At 40.4% G+C, this 16,442-nt stretch overlaps 1 protein-coding gene across 1 annotated transcript in view; it reads right to left on the bottom strand.

The window, feature by feature from the left end:
* The window catches only part of PARP8 (poly(ADP-ribose) polymerase family member 8), a 120,241-nt gene that overhangs the window by 55,140 nt on the left and 48,659 nt on the right, over positions 1-16,442 (bottom strand). The window contains exons 3-5 of the mRNA XM_014964858.1: positions 9,986-10,023; positions 3,499-3,588; positions 2,105-2,175 (exon numbers count right to left, since the gene is read on the bottom strand). Coding sequence (XP_014820344.1) covers positions 2,105-2,175; positions 3,499-3,588; positions 9,986-10,023 — 199 coding nt within the window. The remainder of the gene's footprint in view (positions 1-2,104; positions 2,176-3,498; positions 3,589-9,985; positions 10,024-16,442) is intronic.

The raw sequence follows: 16,442 nt of genomic DNA on the forward strand, positions 1-16,442 counted from the left end.
AGCGTAATTTACCCACCAAGACAAGTTCTGGATTTAATTAATTTGGCGTTTCAGTGACCCAATAGAATTGTAGTTTACTTTATTCTGGTAAATCAATTCTAATAGATTAAGGAAATAATTAAAGTCCAAGCATGGGATCTCTTAAATTCCTTTCTGTTTAAAACTGACACTTCACTGCTTAATTATTATTTTTAACAGTACCACCAGCCTGTTGCCAGAAAAGTTCAAACTTAATTTTCTAACTAGCTCTGTTCTGAGACTTTGAAAATTATGGATTAGAAAGTAATATGCATTCCCAAGTAAAACCTGCTCTAAATAGGCTGCTCTGTGAATAATTGCACTCAAGTAAATAGAACTGATCCTGGTACAGACTGCAACTCAGCATGAGCTGAAGTGTTACATTCTGCTTCCTACCAATGGAACCTCTACTTATAATTATGTAATTGCTTGAAGATATTAATTCTTGTTCCCCACAATCCATGTGTTATTTCTAGGCCCTATTTTGATAAGGAGCCCGTAAGGAACACCTGTTAAAATCATAATTCTTCACTTCAATCTGAACATGATGTACTTGCTTCTTATTTTGTATTTATGTCCTGCACAGAACTGCCAAAATGGAATAGGAATCGGATGTATGAATCAAAGAATAGAAGTCACTCCTAAATCCCATATATTCATGAATGTCAAATATATCCTTATCACCAATTTCTATGGTCAGGCATTCTAATCCCCTTTCCTTACCTTTGCCTCTAAACTCCTGCTCTATTCACTGTATGTATACATAGAACAAAAATTCTATTTCAGCTAATTTCATGGCAATTTTCTGTAACAAGGCACAAAAATAATTTCTGCTTCTACTTCACTGAAAAGAAACAAAGTGCCTTTAGTCTTCTTTGTTTTATAATAACCTTAGCTCAAGGGGAAGTCTGTGCTAAAACAGAACTCAACTGAACAAAAATTCAACACAAACCAAAGAGAAATGAAACTCTCATACAAGAACAGTGACAAGACCATCCCGTCCTAATCAAACCTCTAACAGTCTAGCCAACAGAAACAGTCAGTGTTAGAAGCACTTTTTTGAAGGGTTTTTTTTCCCCAGTAAATATAAAAAAGGGTTTTTACATTTAATTACCTTGTTCATCTAAAAAAAAATAAATAAAAGCTCAAACTCTGTCTCATAAAAGCTAAACATATCTCGGGCTTTTAATCAAATGGGTAAATTCTTCCTGCACTCGAATTTTTCTAAAGTTTACCAAGCACTGAATTCAATGATGAGGCAGTAGAAGCAAAGTATTTCCAGTGCAGCTTTGTACATCAAAAACACCAACCATAGACATTAGCATATCTGGGCATGCTTATCTCCCCTTTCCAGGGCCAAATACAGATTTGAGGCTAAAAAGCAGTTGTCAAGATTAGCAACTACCCTTACCAAAGGAAGTTTTTAAAGAAAAACACCTGAATTCTTGACGCAACGCTCAATTTCTTGCTTGGAGCCGGAGTCTATCTGGTACTTTCTTTGAGCCCACAGCACTGTCAAGCCCTCTAAACTTCACATTAGTGTCACTTTTTTATTGAGTTAATGTCTCAGTGAGACTGGTCAGGGACCCATGCCAGAGGTACAGCACAAATACAACCACGACTGGAAGGCCTTAATACTCCAGACACTGCTTATGGTGAATAGAGTCATGGAGAGGCCTAGAGCCTCCAGTGGGACTGCTGTAGGCCACATGGAGCCGCAGTGAGCTAACAAACGGGATGTGATCCTATGTGCAAGAGTAGGTTAAAATGCAACAGTATCACGATCAACTTCTCTAAAAGAGTTATATTTTTAGGGTAGACAGGGTCTATAACATTGTTGAAGAAAAAATGAAACAAATGTCCAAACCGTATTTCCTAGGATGGAAATACCCCTATCCCAGTTAAGTGATTCACTGTTTGTTCCATGTATGAAACCCAGAGAACTACGGTTATCTTCTAAAACATGTAAACATCTATTGTTTGTGTAAGCACACATTGGACAGGAAATCTATCATAAACATATTCATTATTTTATGTTGCTTCTTAGAATAACTTCTCTTAAATTATGGATACGAGAAATACATACCTCTCCATTCTCCCTCTGTAATTTTGATTTTATGGATAAGCAATAGTTGACATCACTGGTTTTTCTTAATTCTTAAAAGAAAAGGGAAAATAGGGAAAGTCTATGGAAAATGTGAAATAATTTTGCATACACAGACTTCAAATACTTAGTTGCAGTAGTAGAGCAAATAAATACAACAAAAAGTTACAGATAAGAAAAGCATCACAGAGTTTACAATGCAACAGTCTAAAATTAAGAAGCCCCTGCATCTCAGAAGACTCATATTTTTTAATTTTGAAATGAAACTCAGCTGGTCTATGTAGATTGGGTTTTCCCATCTGTGATTTACAATTTAGTGTCATTCACTAATTTTGTGTACTTTATAAAAAAAAGAAAAATCAAAACACCTCAGCAAAATATAATCAGATGATCTTGTATACCAAACATAGGGGTTTTATTCTATTTCAGATGACAGTCTTTATTTCTTTTTAGATTACAGAAGTATTTGGAAGTAAAGCTTATCTTAAACTTCTGACCATACTGGCCAGGTTTTTTTGGGTGCCACTGCACTGACTTGAGTAAAATTATTCTTGATTTACATCAGTATAAATGAGATCAGAGACGAAAGACCATATTGGTTTTTCAGTGGAATTCAAAGTGATTCTGTGTTACGCAAAAAAAAAAAAAAAAAAAGCCCTAAAGCATTGTAATAATAATAAAAAGACTGCAAAGTCAAGTGCTCCTATCTGAAGAACTGCCAGATTTAAGACTGCTCTATGCAGTTTCTCCTGCAGCCTGAAATCATCAGGAAATCTAGCTGCTAAAATCTAAAAAGTCTCTATGGAGTATGCACAAATCTTGATATATACTGTATAAATGTGCCCATATGTCTGAAAAGCATGCCCTTTCATGTATCAAATACTTTTTGAAAGGATGGAAATAATTTCAAATGAGATGTTCCCAAAATCACTGGGAAAAAAATACTAATTTAGTGAAACAGCTGAACCATTTTGTTTGAAATTTCCTGAAATAATTCACCAGAGGCAATGGTAGTTATAGACTGTTTCATCCCCAATGGTGAAGATTTAGTGAAGTTTTAAGCAAGTGAGCATGAAAACTTATAATTGGGAAGTATTAAGCACCTCTAACTGTATTCAACAAGAATTGCTTTAGCACAGACTGCAAGACATTAAAAGAATAAAATACATTCTGCCTACACAATCATGGTAATCCCCAGAAGAAATATTTCAATTTCTTCTACTCTAAAATGTAGGACAATTTACTATAGCAAGACTGTAAGAAAACAGCAAACTGTATAGCTGCACACATTAACATATCTCCCTTGAAGTGCAGGCAACATCTTGTCTTTCCTCACAAAGTATGAACTTGATAAAACACTCAGGACATAAGATTACCTGTAGCGATTTGGTGGAAAATTACTGGAATTGGCTCTGTTGTAACCAGCACATCTTCATCATTATCAGAACTGGAAACGTAAGTGTTATCTACAAAAGAAAAACACTTGGGATGGTGAAATCCAATTGTGCTCTGCCAGCCTCTTCCCCCCTTGCCCATCTCACCCTTGTACCATAAGGAACCACTTCCCAGAGCACTACCATTTTGCTGGAGTACTTTTTTTTCTCTTGAGGTTGCTAATGAATAGAAAAATACCAAAAGGATGGAAGATTTGGACCCAAATTTTATACAAGCAAACCCCTGGAGTCTGATGTCTTGGCGTTTGTGACTCACACCAGACATTGCTCTGAACCATCCCACCAGGCTTATGGGGTTTTGAGCCAACTTCTTCCCAAATGAAGACTTGTTCCATGCTTTTTTGCTACACTTGACATCAAAACTCAAGATAGATGTGCTGTGTAGAATGCAGGCTGCATTCAGAGCTGGGTGTTAACAGCCCATTATGCAAAACACCTGTGCCTCATTTTGCCTAGTCACATAAAGCCTGTTTGAAGTATCTTCTAATCAGTGGATAATCTTTCTTGTGCCTAATTCAGGAATAAAAAAAAAAAATCCTTCCACTTAATAAAAATGCTAGGTGCAAATATGAATATGGATAGTCTATCCCAAATTTTCTTACAAAATGTAGGTTTTAGGTTGAGGAGAGTGTGTGCTGTTTCCTTGGTTTGGTTTCTTTTTTTGCTTCCCAACCAAATGCTTTGTAATAACAAACAAGGACCAGCAAGTTTTTATGTACTATCTGCAGAAACTAATTTTGCATGAAGTGCTGAACTGCTTATGAAAGTAAGAATATTTTGTTTTCTACTGATCCGAGCTGAACTGAAACTTACGCTGTAGAGGAGAAAGGCTGGCAATTAAGATGATCACAGATAAAGGGCCAAATAAAGTAACTGAAACAAAGACCTACCTACCATCATTCCGAGGACTCTGGTCCCACACCAGCAAAGTGTGGGAACTCGGGTGTGATTTTACGCATACTGTTGCAATCTCAAAGCCTTTCTCCACAGTGCTTCCAACAGTGAAATGCTAAAGACGTTAACGTTAACCGAGCAGTAAATTCAGTAATATTACCCTTTCTATTACAGGGGTTCTCAGCGGCCAGTCTCAATCCGGAGCCCGGGCGCTGCAGCCCCTTTCTGGCTGAGCTGACCCAGCAGCTGCACCACCCCACACGGACGGGCGCCTGGGGCTTTCCCAGCGTGGGAAACAGCCTCTCTGCCACGTTCACACACATCAACCCAGTCTGACGCTATCCCACACCTTCGCCTACTCCCACTCCGGCACCGTCCCACGTCCCACCAGGCAGTGCGAGCGCTCTGCGCTGGGCTCCACGCGCCGGTAAGTGCCGGCAGGCACTCGCTGCAGGAGGCTGACACCTCTTTGCCCCCAGCTCTGCAGGACAGCAGGGTGCAGCAGCCTCCTCCATCAGCTCACTCTGCCTCGCCTCGGCCACACGCTTGGCACGGAGATAAGTTTTAGAGCCACAGCATCATGCAAATAAAACGGGGGTCCTCCAGCCATCTGCCAGCATTCATTCCTTCTCCCACTTCCACAGAATCACGGAATTGTCAGAGTTGGAAGGGACCTCTAGAGATCATCTGGTCCAACTCCCCTGCTAAAGCAGGATTGCCCAGAGCACATCACTCAGGACTGCATCCAGGCGGGTCTTGAAGATCTCCAGAGAAGGGGACTCCACGACCTCCCTGGACCTCCCCTGTTCCAGGGCTCCATCACCCTCACTGTAAAAAAGCTTTTTCTCATATTTGAATGGAACTTCCTATGTTCCAGCTTGAGCCCGTTGCCCCTTGTCCTACCGCTGGAAACCACTGAAAAGAATCCGGCTCCAACATCCTTCAACTCACCCTTTAGATACTTATAAACATAAATAAGGTCTCCCCTCAGTCTTCACTTGTCCAGGCTAAAGAGTCCCAGCTCCTTGAGCCCTTCCTCGTAAGGGAGGTGCTCCAATCCCTTAATCATCTTTGTTGCCCTACGCTGGACTCTCTCCAAGTAGTTCCCTGTCCCTCTTAAACTGGGGAGCCCAGAACTGGACACAGTATTCCAGTTGTGGCCTCACCAGTGCAGAGTAGAGAGGGAGAATGACCTCCCTCGACCTGCTGGCCACACTCTTTCCTATGCAACCCAGGATTCCATTGGCCCTCTTGGCACATTGGTGGCTCATGGAGATCCTGCCATCCACCAGGACTCCCAGATCCTTTTCCTCAGTAGTGCTTCCCAGAAGATCCATCCCTAACCTGTATTGGTGCCTGGGGTTCTTCTTCCCCAGGTGAAGGACCCTACATTTGTCCTTGTTGAACCTCATTAGGTTCTTCTCTGCCCAGCTTCTCCAGCCTGTTCGGAGATTGGCAGGACAGGCTGTGACCTATGCCTCCGGGACAGCTGTATCTCACCCGCTACACGAAGCCTGGCCTTGCCTCTAGTTGCATGCTCCACCTCACTGTCATCATTTCAGTGTCACTCTCACTATGCTGGATGGCTCTGGGCATCTACAACACAGGCCCATTTTTTTCACAGGTTTGGGAGTGCAACTTACTGCTCCAGAGCCTAACGAGCTGGAAGTGAGAAAAACAACAGTATGTGCTGTATAGAATAGACAATTACCAAGATATACATATATGGAAAAAAGGCCTGCTCAATTACAGATTTTATAGATTTTAATTACATTTTTATGCCCATTGTCATTCTTTTTTGGCAGCTGGATAATATGGTTTTCACTGCCAAGTTTTTGTTTTCCTTTTCTATTTGGCAGCCATAAGGGTTTTTTCTTTCTTTCCATCAGTCTAATGAAACTTGGAATTAAGACACTGGTTTTGGTTTATGTGTGAGCCGATGCAAGCAGGACTCAGGAACAACTACAAAACCATGAATCCATGGCAAAGAACAAATTTAATCTCAATACGCCATGGATCCGGGAAGCTCTGAAGCAGCACCCAGGCAGAGGCAGGCAGGCAGCGGATGCAGGCACTGCAGAGCGAGAGTCCTTATTAGCAAGAGAGTCCTCGTTAGCAAGGGAGTGAGGGAGCGAGGGAGCTCCCACTTGCTATATGGGGCTGTATTTCAAGGATTCAGGCAGGCAGAGGTTTCTGCTGTGCTTTGATCTCTCGAACAGCAGGGCAGGAATCCCAGGCGTGTTTGATAAGGTGCCCCTGAGTCCATCCCAGGCCTATGTTATCTAAGTGCAGATGTTCTACTTGTTGAGCACACAAAACTAAGCAACAATTAGTGTGATACATATGCTTTCCAGCACCCCACAAGCGAGTCACTTGAGTGTATTTACAGTCCTCCTCGCCAATCTTCCATTACTTTCCCACAGTTTCCATTCTTAAACATCCAGTTTCTAACACACTACACCCAGCAGCACCGCTCCTCTTAAGTGGAGGACCTGGGGGAGGGATGCAGCAAACCACTTGCTACCAAAATCATTCTCTCCATCTTTGCTGCAGTCTAACAAGGTCTAAGAAAAGGGTGATTCTCTTAACATGTGTGTAACCCACAAATCACTAGGATAAAAGACTACAGCAGTTCTACAAGTTTATGGCAGCCGACACGTATCCTCCTGAACATATATTCATTAGCAAAATGCTTGCTGCTGTAATGGTTCTCACAGGAGTCATGATCCACTCATATTAATGGGACTTTAGTCTGCTCATTGATGGTATATTCTATAACGGCTCCTTAGGAGCATTATTTTTTTCCAGTTGTGTCAATGTTATGAAAAAACAGTTACAGACATATTTTGCTGAAAATGTTATTACCTGCCTCTAAAATTTTCAGTAATATTTTCACAATTTCAGCACTGTATATACAACTTTGAGACATTACTGTCTCAACACTATTACTATTAAGTTCTTCAGAGTGCCTTTGTGAGCATATTTTTAGCTTTCACTCATAATTATGAAACTTTCAAACACCTTCCATTATCAAAAGTTGTCATGTCATATTAAGGTTCCCATAGGTATGATTTAATGCTCAGCTGTTTGTAATCTTTTGATGCTTTATGGAGCAATTCAGCAATAGCTACATGCTGTTATCAGTGCCAAAGCAGTGATACTGCATACATAACAGCAATGCAGGGAGCTAGACTATATGCAGTACACAAAGCTCTTCTTATAGCACCTAAAATTTACTTGTGGTGGTATGACTTTCAGCTGAATGAACATCATTTGTATAGTAACTTATTCTCTTCTATTTTCATATATTTATTGGATGTTTTTTTATCTGATGATCAACTCAACCTTCTCTCTGATTTCCAAATTTGATCCACTGTGCATTATACACTCTTAATCTCCAGAGGATACAACTTTGGTATAGCTATGCACTAATGGACTTAAACCCTGATCTCTAAAGATTTATCCTATGAGAAATGATGAGCATATAGAGTTCAGTTGCTCCTGCTAGTTCTGTCGACTAGCAGCAATACTTGAAAATCATCTTCCAGTTGAGAAGGAGATCAGCACAGAGCTCCCTAGACTTGACACCATCGTACCCTGACATGTCCCTGTAACACCCCTGCAAATACATGCCAGAGAAGAGAGCCACAGTCAGGAGTAATGTTGTTAGAGATTTGGGACAAAGAGAGGAGACAATCTGGCTCACAAAGTCAAAATGAGTATTTTTAGGATCAAAGCTGTAAAATGGCAAAGAGTCATTACAATTCCTAACACACTAAACACCTCTTCATCACAAAGCAAACATAGATCCTGCAAAAGCTTGAGATATGAATGAAATCAGCTCTTCCAAAGCCTTGATCTGTAAATATGTGCAGCTGGTTTACGCCCCCCTCACCAAGTTAGCTACAGTGTAAAATGTTCAAATTCTGTCTGGCTTTAAAATACAGGGAGTGATGGCAGAGAATATTCATTACGCTTTAGAGCCACCAAAGCCACTCAGGCGTGTAGGCCACCATGGCATGCTGCAAATAGCATCTATAAGGGAAGTTTGAGGTCTGTCAGACAGAATTTTGCCAGGAGATGAGATCTCATGTGCCATGGGAGTAACTGCTGGTTCAGTGCTCCAGCTTGCCATTTAGTTAGGGGTTCCCAGAGATCAAGATTTGTGCCTTCATAATAAATAAATTTTGTGCTTTCATAATCTCTGAAATGAGAAAATCCATTACTGATGTTTAATGAAACAAACTGTAAATAAAATATGATGCAAATTTTTTTCAACTATTTGTCCTCTGTTCATTGTCAGGTCAATGCTGTAATCAGTAATTTTTTACTGGTATGATCATGTATCTTACGAATCTCAGTGTTTTCCCTTACTACGTGTTGAATAGATTATTACTAGTAGCAGTTTTCCCTCCAGTTTTTACTGGTATAAAAAATATCTCTCATAAAGGTTGCTAGTATTTTTTCACAATAATCCATTGCATTTAGCATCACTGCTGATGCTGATTTCCCTCTATATCTGCTTCAAACACTCTGGTGTTTTGAACAGTCTACTGCTTATCAGTGAAGAAGATCAAAGTGTGACTTTAGAGATTCTAACAGAAACAAGAAATATTTCTTTTAGAAATACTACAAAGATGTTAAGGATAAAGATCAAAAAAGGCCAGAGGGTTTAATATCATTTATGGTACTTACACTATTAAGTACTCCCAGGTCCAAAACCAGAATGTGATGCAATCCAACAGTATTACCATGTACCTTTACATGCACAGATCCTGTCTGCCCTCATCCTCCCTTCCCTCTCCTGCTTCTGCTAACCTCTGTGCCACCTGAAGCATCTGCGTGGTCTCTTTGTGAAGGAAATTGGGGAAACAAGCTAGCTGAAAACTTGCTTTAGCTCTTGTCTGGTTGACTTTCATATGAATAATTCCCCTCCTCCAGACTGGCCACTTGGTTACACCAGTGCTTTTGCCAGCCCAGCTCAGAGTGTGAAAGGGAGGCAGGAGTGAGCAGCTGGGAACAGCTTTGCAAGCTGACGTTACGGGAGACATGGCCATACACAAACCCTTGGCTCCAACTGACCCTGAGAAGCATCAACGAGCAGTCCACAGGCTCAGATTGAAGAACGTGAGTAGTCTCATTAAGGCGTAGTGCAGAAGTGCTTTGCTGGCCCCGCGCCAGACTGCTCAGCCTCTTGAAAGATCAAGCTTTATCTACCACACAGCAAAGAGGAATCGGGCGCTTTCACACTCCTATCACCACTGGCCCCGGACACAGAAAGCACCACCAGCTCCTGTCTCTGTAAACTTGTGAACGAGGTTTTCTCACCCTGACCCGGCTGACAAATGTTGCCTTAAAAGGAGAAATGATTGTGAAAATAATCTAGCTAATGGAAAATGATTAGCACAAGGATGCACCTGGAAGACATCAACACCCTTTCAGAGATTCTCATCTGAATACAGCAAATTGTGGTAACATGCATACATGTGTCATGGACAAGAATGGTGCACTGTACCTGGGTAATCCTCAGAGACATGCACTGAATAGGATACGCTGTAAAAAGAAAAAACAAAACAGAATTAATAACGACAACATTAACTGCTGGCATAACACTTTTTTCCTGCTCCTGTATTATTTTATGTTTATTTATAGGTTCCTGACAGTTTCCAGGACAGAAGGTAACAGCTATTTTGATGGCTTTTGAAGTGCTCAGCTCAAAAAAAAAAACAAAAAACCAAAGAAAAAAACATCATGCCCATTTTGAAAGCTTACTTTGCTAAACTGGCACATCCCGATTTCAACCTTCTTAAAAAGAATATCAAGACTGCATTATATTCACTTTAGAGTAACACTTCACAATATCTTTACTTACGCTTAAAAAAAAAAAAAAAGCTGCTCTTTGAACACTACAAAACTAAAAAAGCCCAGTTTTCCCTGCACCTGGTTTCTGACTCAAGACTCAGTAGGAAGCCTTTCTCACTGCCTGTGGCACTTCTGTATGTTCCTGCTGGTTATCAGCAGAAGCTCTGGATTGCTGGGGCTCCTCCTCTCATCGAACCCCTGTATTTATAACAGTTGTGACAAACCTATTTGATACCTAGAATCATAGAATCATAGAATGGTTTGGGTTTGAAGGGACCTTAATGATCTAGTTCCAACGCCCCTGCCATGGGCAGAGATAACTCCCACCAGACCAGGTTGCTCAAACCCCATCCAGCCTGGCCTTGAACACCTCCACAGATGGGGCATCCACGACTTCCCTGGGCAACCTGTTCCAGTGCCTCACCACCCTCACTGTAAAGAATTTCTTTCTAGTATCTAATCTAAATCTCCCCTCTTCCAGTTCAAAACCGTTGCCCCTTGTCCTGTCACTACACTTCCTGATAAAGAGTCCCTCTCCAGCTCTCCTGTAGGCTCCCTTCAGACACTGAAAGGCCGCTGTAAGGTCTCCCTGGAGCCTTCTCCAGGCTGAACAACCCCAGCTCTCTCAGCCTGTCCTCACAGGGAAGGTGCTCCATCCCTCTGACCATCTTCGTGGCCCTCTGCTGGACCTGTTCCAGCAGATCCATGTCCTTCCTGTGTTGAGGACTCCAAAGCTGGACACAGTACTCCAGGTGGGGTCTCACAAGCGCAGAGTAGAGAGGCAGAGTCACCTCCTGTGACCTGCTGGCCACGCTTCTCTTGATGCAGCCCAGGATGCGGTTGGCTCTCTGGGCTGCCAGTGCACATTGCCGGCTCATGTTAAGCTTCTCATCCACCAACAACCCCAAGTCCTTCTCCTCAAGGCTGCTATTCCTCAGCACCTGTACCTCTTCTGCAAGCTGAGCTGAAATCTAATTTTAAAGAGCTACAGTCACACTAAAGGGTAGCTTCACTGCATGGACTACCTGAATCTATTTCATCAGAAAACAATCATGCAAATACACCATCGTGGTCCTCCAGCTCAGCCCACATGTGCTTTCCCTACCACCCAGAGAGATCTCCTCTAAATTCACCGCTGAGAGCAGGACAAATGGGCACAATGGGCTCAGTTATCTGACTACCCACCAACTCCTTTTAATTTTTTTTAAGGTTAATGTGTATCTTCATTTTGCATTAAAAACATTCAACTGCAGCATGCTGAAAGCTTTCTGTTGTATAATTCATGTTCTTTCAACTTCTAAATCCTATAAATTGTATGTGTCAACACATTTAAATAATACATGGCATGTGTTCATGTCCGTAGTGAGTTAAGCAGACAGAAAGATCCATTGAATCAATTTTCAGGGATGAACAATACATACCAAAATTTACGAAGGGGACTGAGCCATCCTGCCTTTGTTGTAGTGAGTTAAGTGGACAAAGGCAGGATGGCATAGCCGCCTTCGTAAATTTTGGTATGTATTGTTCATCGCTGAAAATTGATTCAGTGAATCTTTCTAAATTACATGAAAGCAACTTCCATATAGACTTACAAAATAAAACCATGCATGATTTTTTTCTTCGTGTCTCTCAAGGACTTCCATTAAATGAGCTCCACCTGCACAATCCAATGACTGGAGGAACAATCAATGCGAAAAAGTAGAGCCTTCTATAAGTCAGTCTATTACTGCACAGCTCTGTCACCTGTTTTTGCACATAATCTATTCTAGCATAATTCATTTTATGTATTGTTTGACTATGAGGCAAAGATGCCTGTTTATTCAACAGCTGCGAATGTTCACATAAATTGAAGCAGAAAGAGTGTTTATTACAGCTGACAACAGATTTAGCCACACGACTCTTGATAGCCTCAGTCAAGCCAGAATTAAATCCCATCACTGTGTAAATTCAACATTTTGTGATTTTTCTCTTTTAATTATTTTTCAGACATTTTGAATAGGCAACATCTGTATCTCCTCATCTTGGAGCATTTTCCCTAAAGACTAGGGCATTTAAATCTAATTAATTTGTCACTGTATAAAATATCACTATTTTAAATAGGGAAATATTCCAAAATAAGGATGTACTGTGTATCAGTGCAGTTATGTGTAGAGAGTTTTGCCCTGTGGTGAAAAAAAAACCAACTATGCAACATCGAAAAAACACACAGGAAGTTAACTAAGGCCTGTTCTTACCAAAACTGTATTTCTTGCCATTACTTCTTCCTTCTACTACCAAAAGAGGTACTTTGATCTTACTCTTTTACACTGGCTGCTTGCACATCTCTGCTGCTTCCAGAATTGCTGTGTATGGGTTTATTTGTCTACTGCTGTATAGGATTATCTTCAAGTATGGACTTTTACTCCGAAACAAGAAAAATCTTTCTAGAACTTCCTTCATATTCTAATTTAAAAAACATCTTAATCCAATTTAAAAACTGCAGCAAAGCAAGGAAATTCCACGTATGTATAAAAATAAAAAAGTTCTTCATATTGAGATCAAGAACATGGGCTGAAGAAGTTACAGAATTTCCATCAGTGTAGATACTCAAAACTCAACTGCGTAAGGCTCTTAGCAACCTAATCTAACTTTGAATCTGGGCTTGACACTGGAGTTAACTTCTGAGTTGAGTAGGAGGTGGACCAGGTAGTCTGCACAGGTCACCTCCCCACATAATTACTCTATGCGCCTATGTACAGAAACCCTATGAAAGTGTGTTTCTCTTCCTTCTTCTTCATCATGTGGTTATCTGTGGCAGAAGCAGCTGTGGCGACGTTAAGTGGAAACTAGTAGGAAAAAAATATGCTGTGGGTCTTGTGAGATGGAAGTGAAATGAAAAGGTTCATGAAGGTGCAGGTTAGAAATAGTCTCAAATCAGATCCTGTAATGACTGTAAGAAAATTCAGGGTCTGACCCAGCACCCACTGAATCCAGTAGTAGTCACACTACTAAGATGATTATTATTATCAGAGAGGAGAAAGGAAAGGTTCTATGATCCAGTAATAAAAAGTCCCCTTACAGGAAAAAATTTGCCATGAAAATCTGATGTCACCTCCATCTGAAAAGCACTAACAGAAAGTCTGTCTGCCAAACCAAAATTAAATGGTAGTATGGTGGAAACAGTAACGGAATCTGATGAGCCTGATGAGCTGTCACTTCAGAGGAAAGGGTTTAAAGAAGATGCGAACCAAAGATTCAAGGAGAAAATGCCTGAAAGTGGGATATTTACTTCCAATTAAAATAAACCAGTAGTTTTTATTAGAAACACTACTGACTCAGTTTAGGAACTGAAAAAACTTAGTTTAGTCCTCTACTCTGCAGAACTATTAATTTATTATGCTGTGTGTATTTCATCTGAAACTCTTCACACTGTTAGTTCTGCACCCCTCCTCCCACACAAAAAAAGGGAATGTCTCATTGTCTTCTTTCTATCTAAATTCACATTTTCAGCACATGTTGGGATCTCTCTTCAGCGTCCCAGATCAGTGTACCCTGAGAATTATTAATGAAGTATTATGCCAGAGAAAGCTCTTGTGTGAACAGTCTTTTAGATAGCCCATTCCTCTCACATGTATTTAAACTCATAATCAGGGAAAACAAATGGTTTATTTAAGCCCCCAGAGCGAGGCGGTGGTGCTTTGCTTGGGGTTGTAATCCTATGTTAGCTACATGCAGGCTATGGAAGAAAAAAGTGGAAAGAAAGTTACTGAACACAAGAAAATTTAGTTTTGTGTCCCAGCTTGCCCCTGTGATTGTCACATAGGCTCACACTTTGGCACATTTTTCTGCACTCAGGATAAACTGCTTCCTACTGACTGTGCACCTGATTTGTCAGAAAACAAGATATACCAGGCTAACAAAGGTCTCTTAGGGGGCTCCTGTCCTGCAGCCACCCAAGCATTTTCCTGCTGACTTCAATGAGCTTCAGAGCCAGAAACAGAAGGCTGCAACAGCTTATAGCACCTTAAACAGCACAGACATCAGTGAGGATGCACATGTTCAACGCCTCTCAGTGTTAAATCCTCTCAGAGCCAAAGAAAGCCTTTACTGAAGCACCATTCTCATTTAAGTACTCAGAAATGCAACTGGAATTAATTTAGGCCTGGTCCCCACATAGAAGTACAACATGATTATTCCAGGGAGGGATGTGATTTTTCCTTCTGGCAATGCAGTTCCTCTATTCGACCCTATTGCAGTTACATTGCTATAAATACAGCTTATAGCACTATAATTTATTTCCATTCCCATAAACACATTCTAACTAGCCAACCATCGTACTTGCTCATTCAGTTATATTGCTTTAGCTACATGGACATAGTTAAACTCTTGGGTGTAAACAAAGCCTCAATAATGGTGTTATTTCTGTTTTATTCAGCTTAGACCCTCCACAGAAGGCACCCTGCAGTACATGTTTCTTGACCCTTAAGCGTAGAACAAGCTTCATAACAGAAATGGCCCAGTAAAATCTTTGTTATTTAACAAACAGTAAAGCACCATATGAGAAATTAGTGAGAGCTGTCATGTTTCACTGCTTATGAGTTTTTAACGTAAACTCTTTATTCCTTGAAATAATATTAACATGTAGATCCACAGCCTTAGTTCAGTAACAATTCTACTCACAGGGGACTCCTCGCAAGCATTTTCTAATGTGATTTAACCATATCTGCTCCTTCTTCAGAAAGATTATCCTGCAAAGGTCCATCTGCATTTGAGAACTCATTCATCAATCCACCACATAATTGCTATTTTTCAGATGAATCTGTCCCAATTTGATACAGAACAAGCAGATTCACCTGCATTTGACATTACTGTAACTTTTTAAATCTAGTAAAAAAGGAGTCCAGAGTCCAAACTGATTATACTACCATGCAAAATATTACCCCAAAAAATTGAAGGTCTGGGGCAACCTAAAAATCCATGAAAACAGAAAAAGGCAGCAAAGCAAAAATTAAAGTGATGCAGTAATTTTATGCTTTAAAAATTAAAAAATGCAGTTTTTACCTATCACAGTACAAACACCAGGATTGGACATGCACCCCGAAGCCACAACGGTGACGCTGGAGCTGGAGAATATGACGTATCTTCCCATCAAATTCACGTTATCTCAACTCTGTGCTACCTGTAGTTTCTTTCTAGGAAAGAAATCCTTTAAGCTGAATTTCCAGCTGTTTTGCACAGCAGGAACAGCGTGAAGCATCTGGCACAAGTCTAAGATTTATGCCTATGGAAGGGTTATGACAATTCAGCCAGCTCTATCCCATGGCAACAGCTGACTTACTGCCTTATTAAGTGTGGAAATTGTGATCTAGTTTCTATTCCAGTTTTAGCTGTCTCTACTAGAGCCAGAGTTCCATGTGCTAATGTTGTAGCTTGCAAACTTGCTGTATAAAGGAAACAAGATTTTTTGTCACATGGAATCTTACGGCAGTCTAACACCAATCTATAACAAGAAAAGACTAAATAATCTTAATGCACCTGGACCTACGGAATTCAGAAGAGATTATTTTTTTGTTTACGATATCCAAAATCTAGCCCAGATCTAGCTCATAAATGAAGAAAAGCAGTAAGTTAATAGGATGCACGAAACTTTATACCGGAAAAAGAATACTACAACCCAGCAGAGTAAGCCATGGACAAATATGTAAGATTAAATGCTACTGTGGTATTGATTATATGCCAGGGTCAACTTCTGAGTAAGCTGCTGAACCGAAGAAAAGATTACTGAAACCTTGATAAGAAAAATATAAGTATACTGGAGAAAAATTTGGGCTGAAGCGCCTTTTTAATGATCTCTGTAATATTTCTAAAACCAAAGCATGGTACGGACCTGATGATTCTACTCTCTTCTAGGTGAGGCAGTAAGAAGAAATAAGAATGAGGTCCAACTGAACAGATGCAACTGAATTTGTATTCTTTTACCAATTTCTAGCTATCAGCTCTAAAATTACTACTCATCTTCAGTATCTACAAAATACATGCCACAGTAAAACAACATTTCATGAATATCCCCTTTTTATACAGAAAAAATTCCCATTCCCATCTTCACTCCTTTGTTTCCCTATCTTTGAAAA

Source organism: Calidris pugnax, unplaced genomic scaffold (assembly GCF_001431845.1).
Source record: "Calidris pugnax isolate Ruff unplaced genomic scaffold, ASM143184v1 scaffold273, whole genome shotgun sequence".
Lineage (NCBI taxonomy): Eukaryota > Metazoa > Chordata > Aves > Charadriiformes > Scolopacidae > Calidris > Calidris pugnax.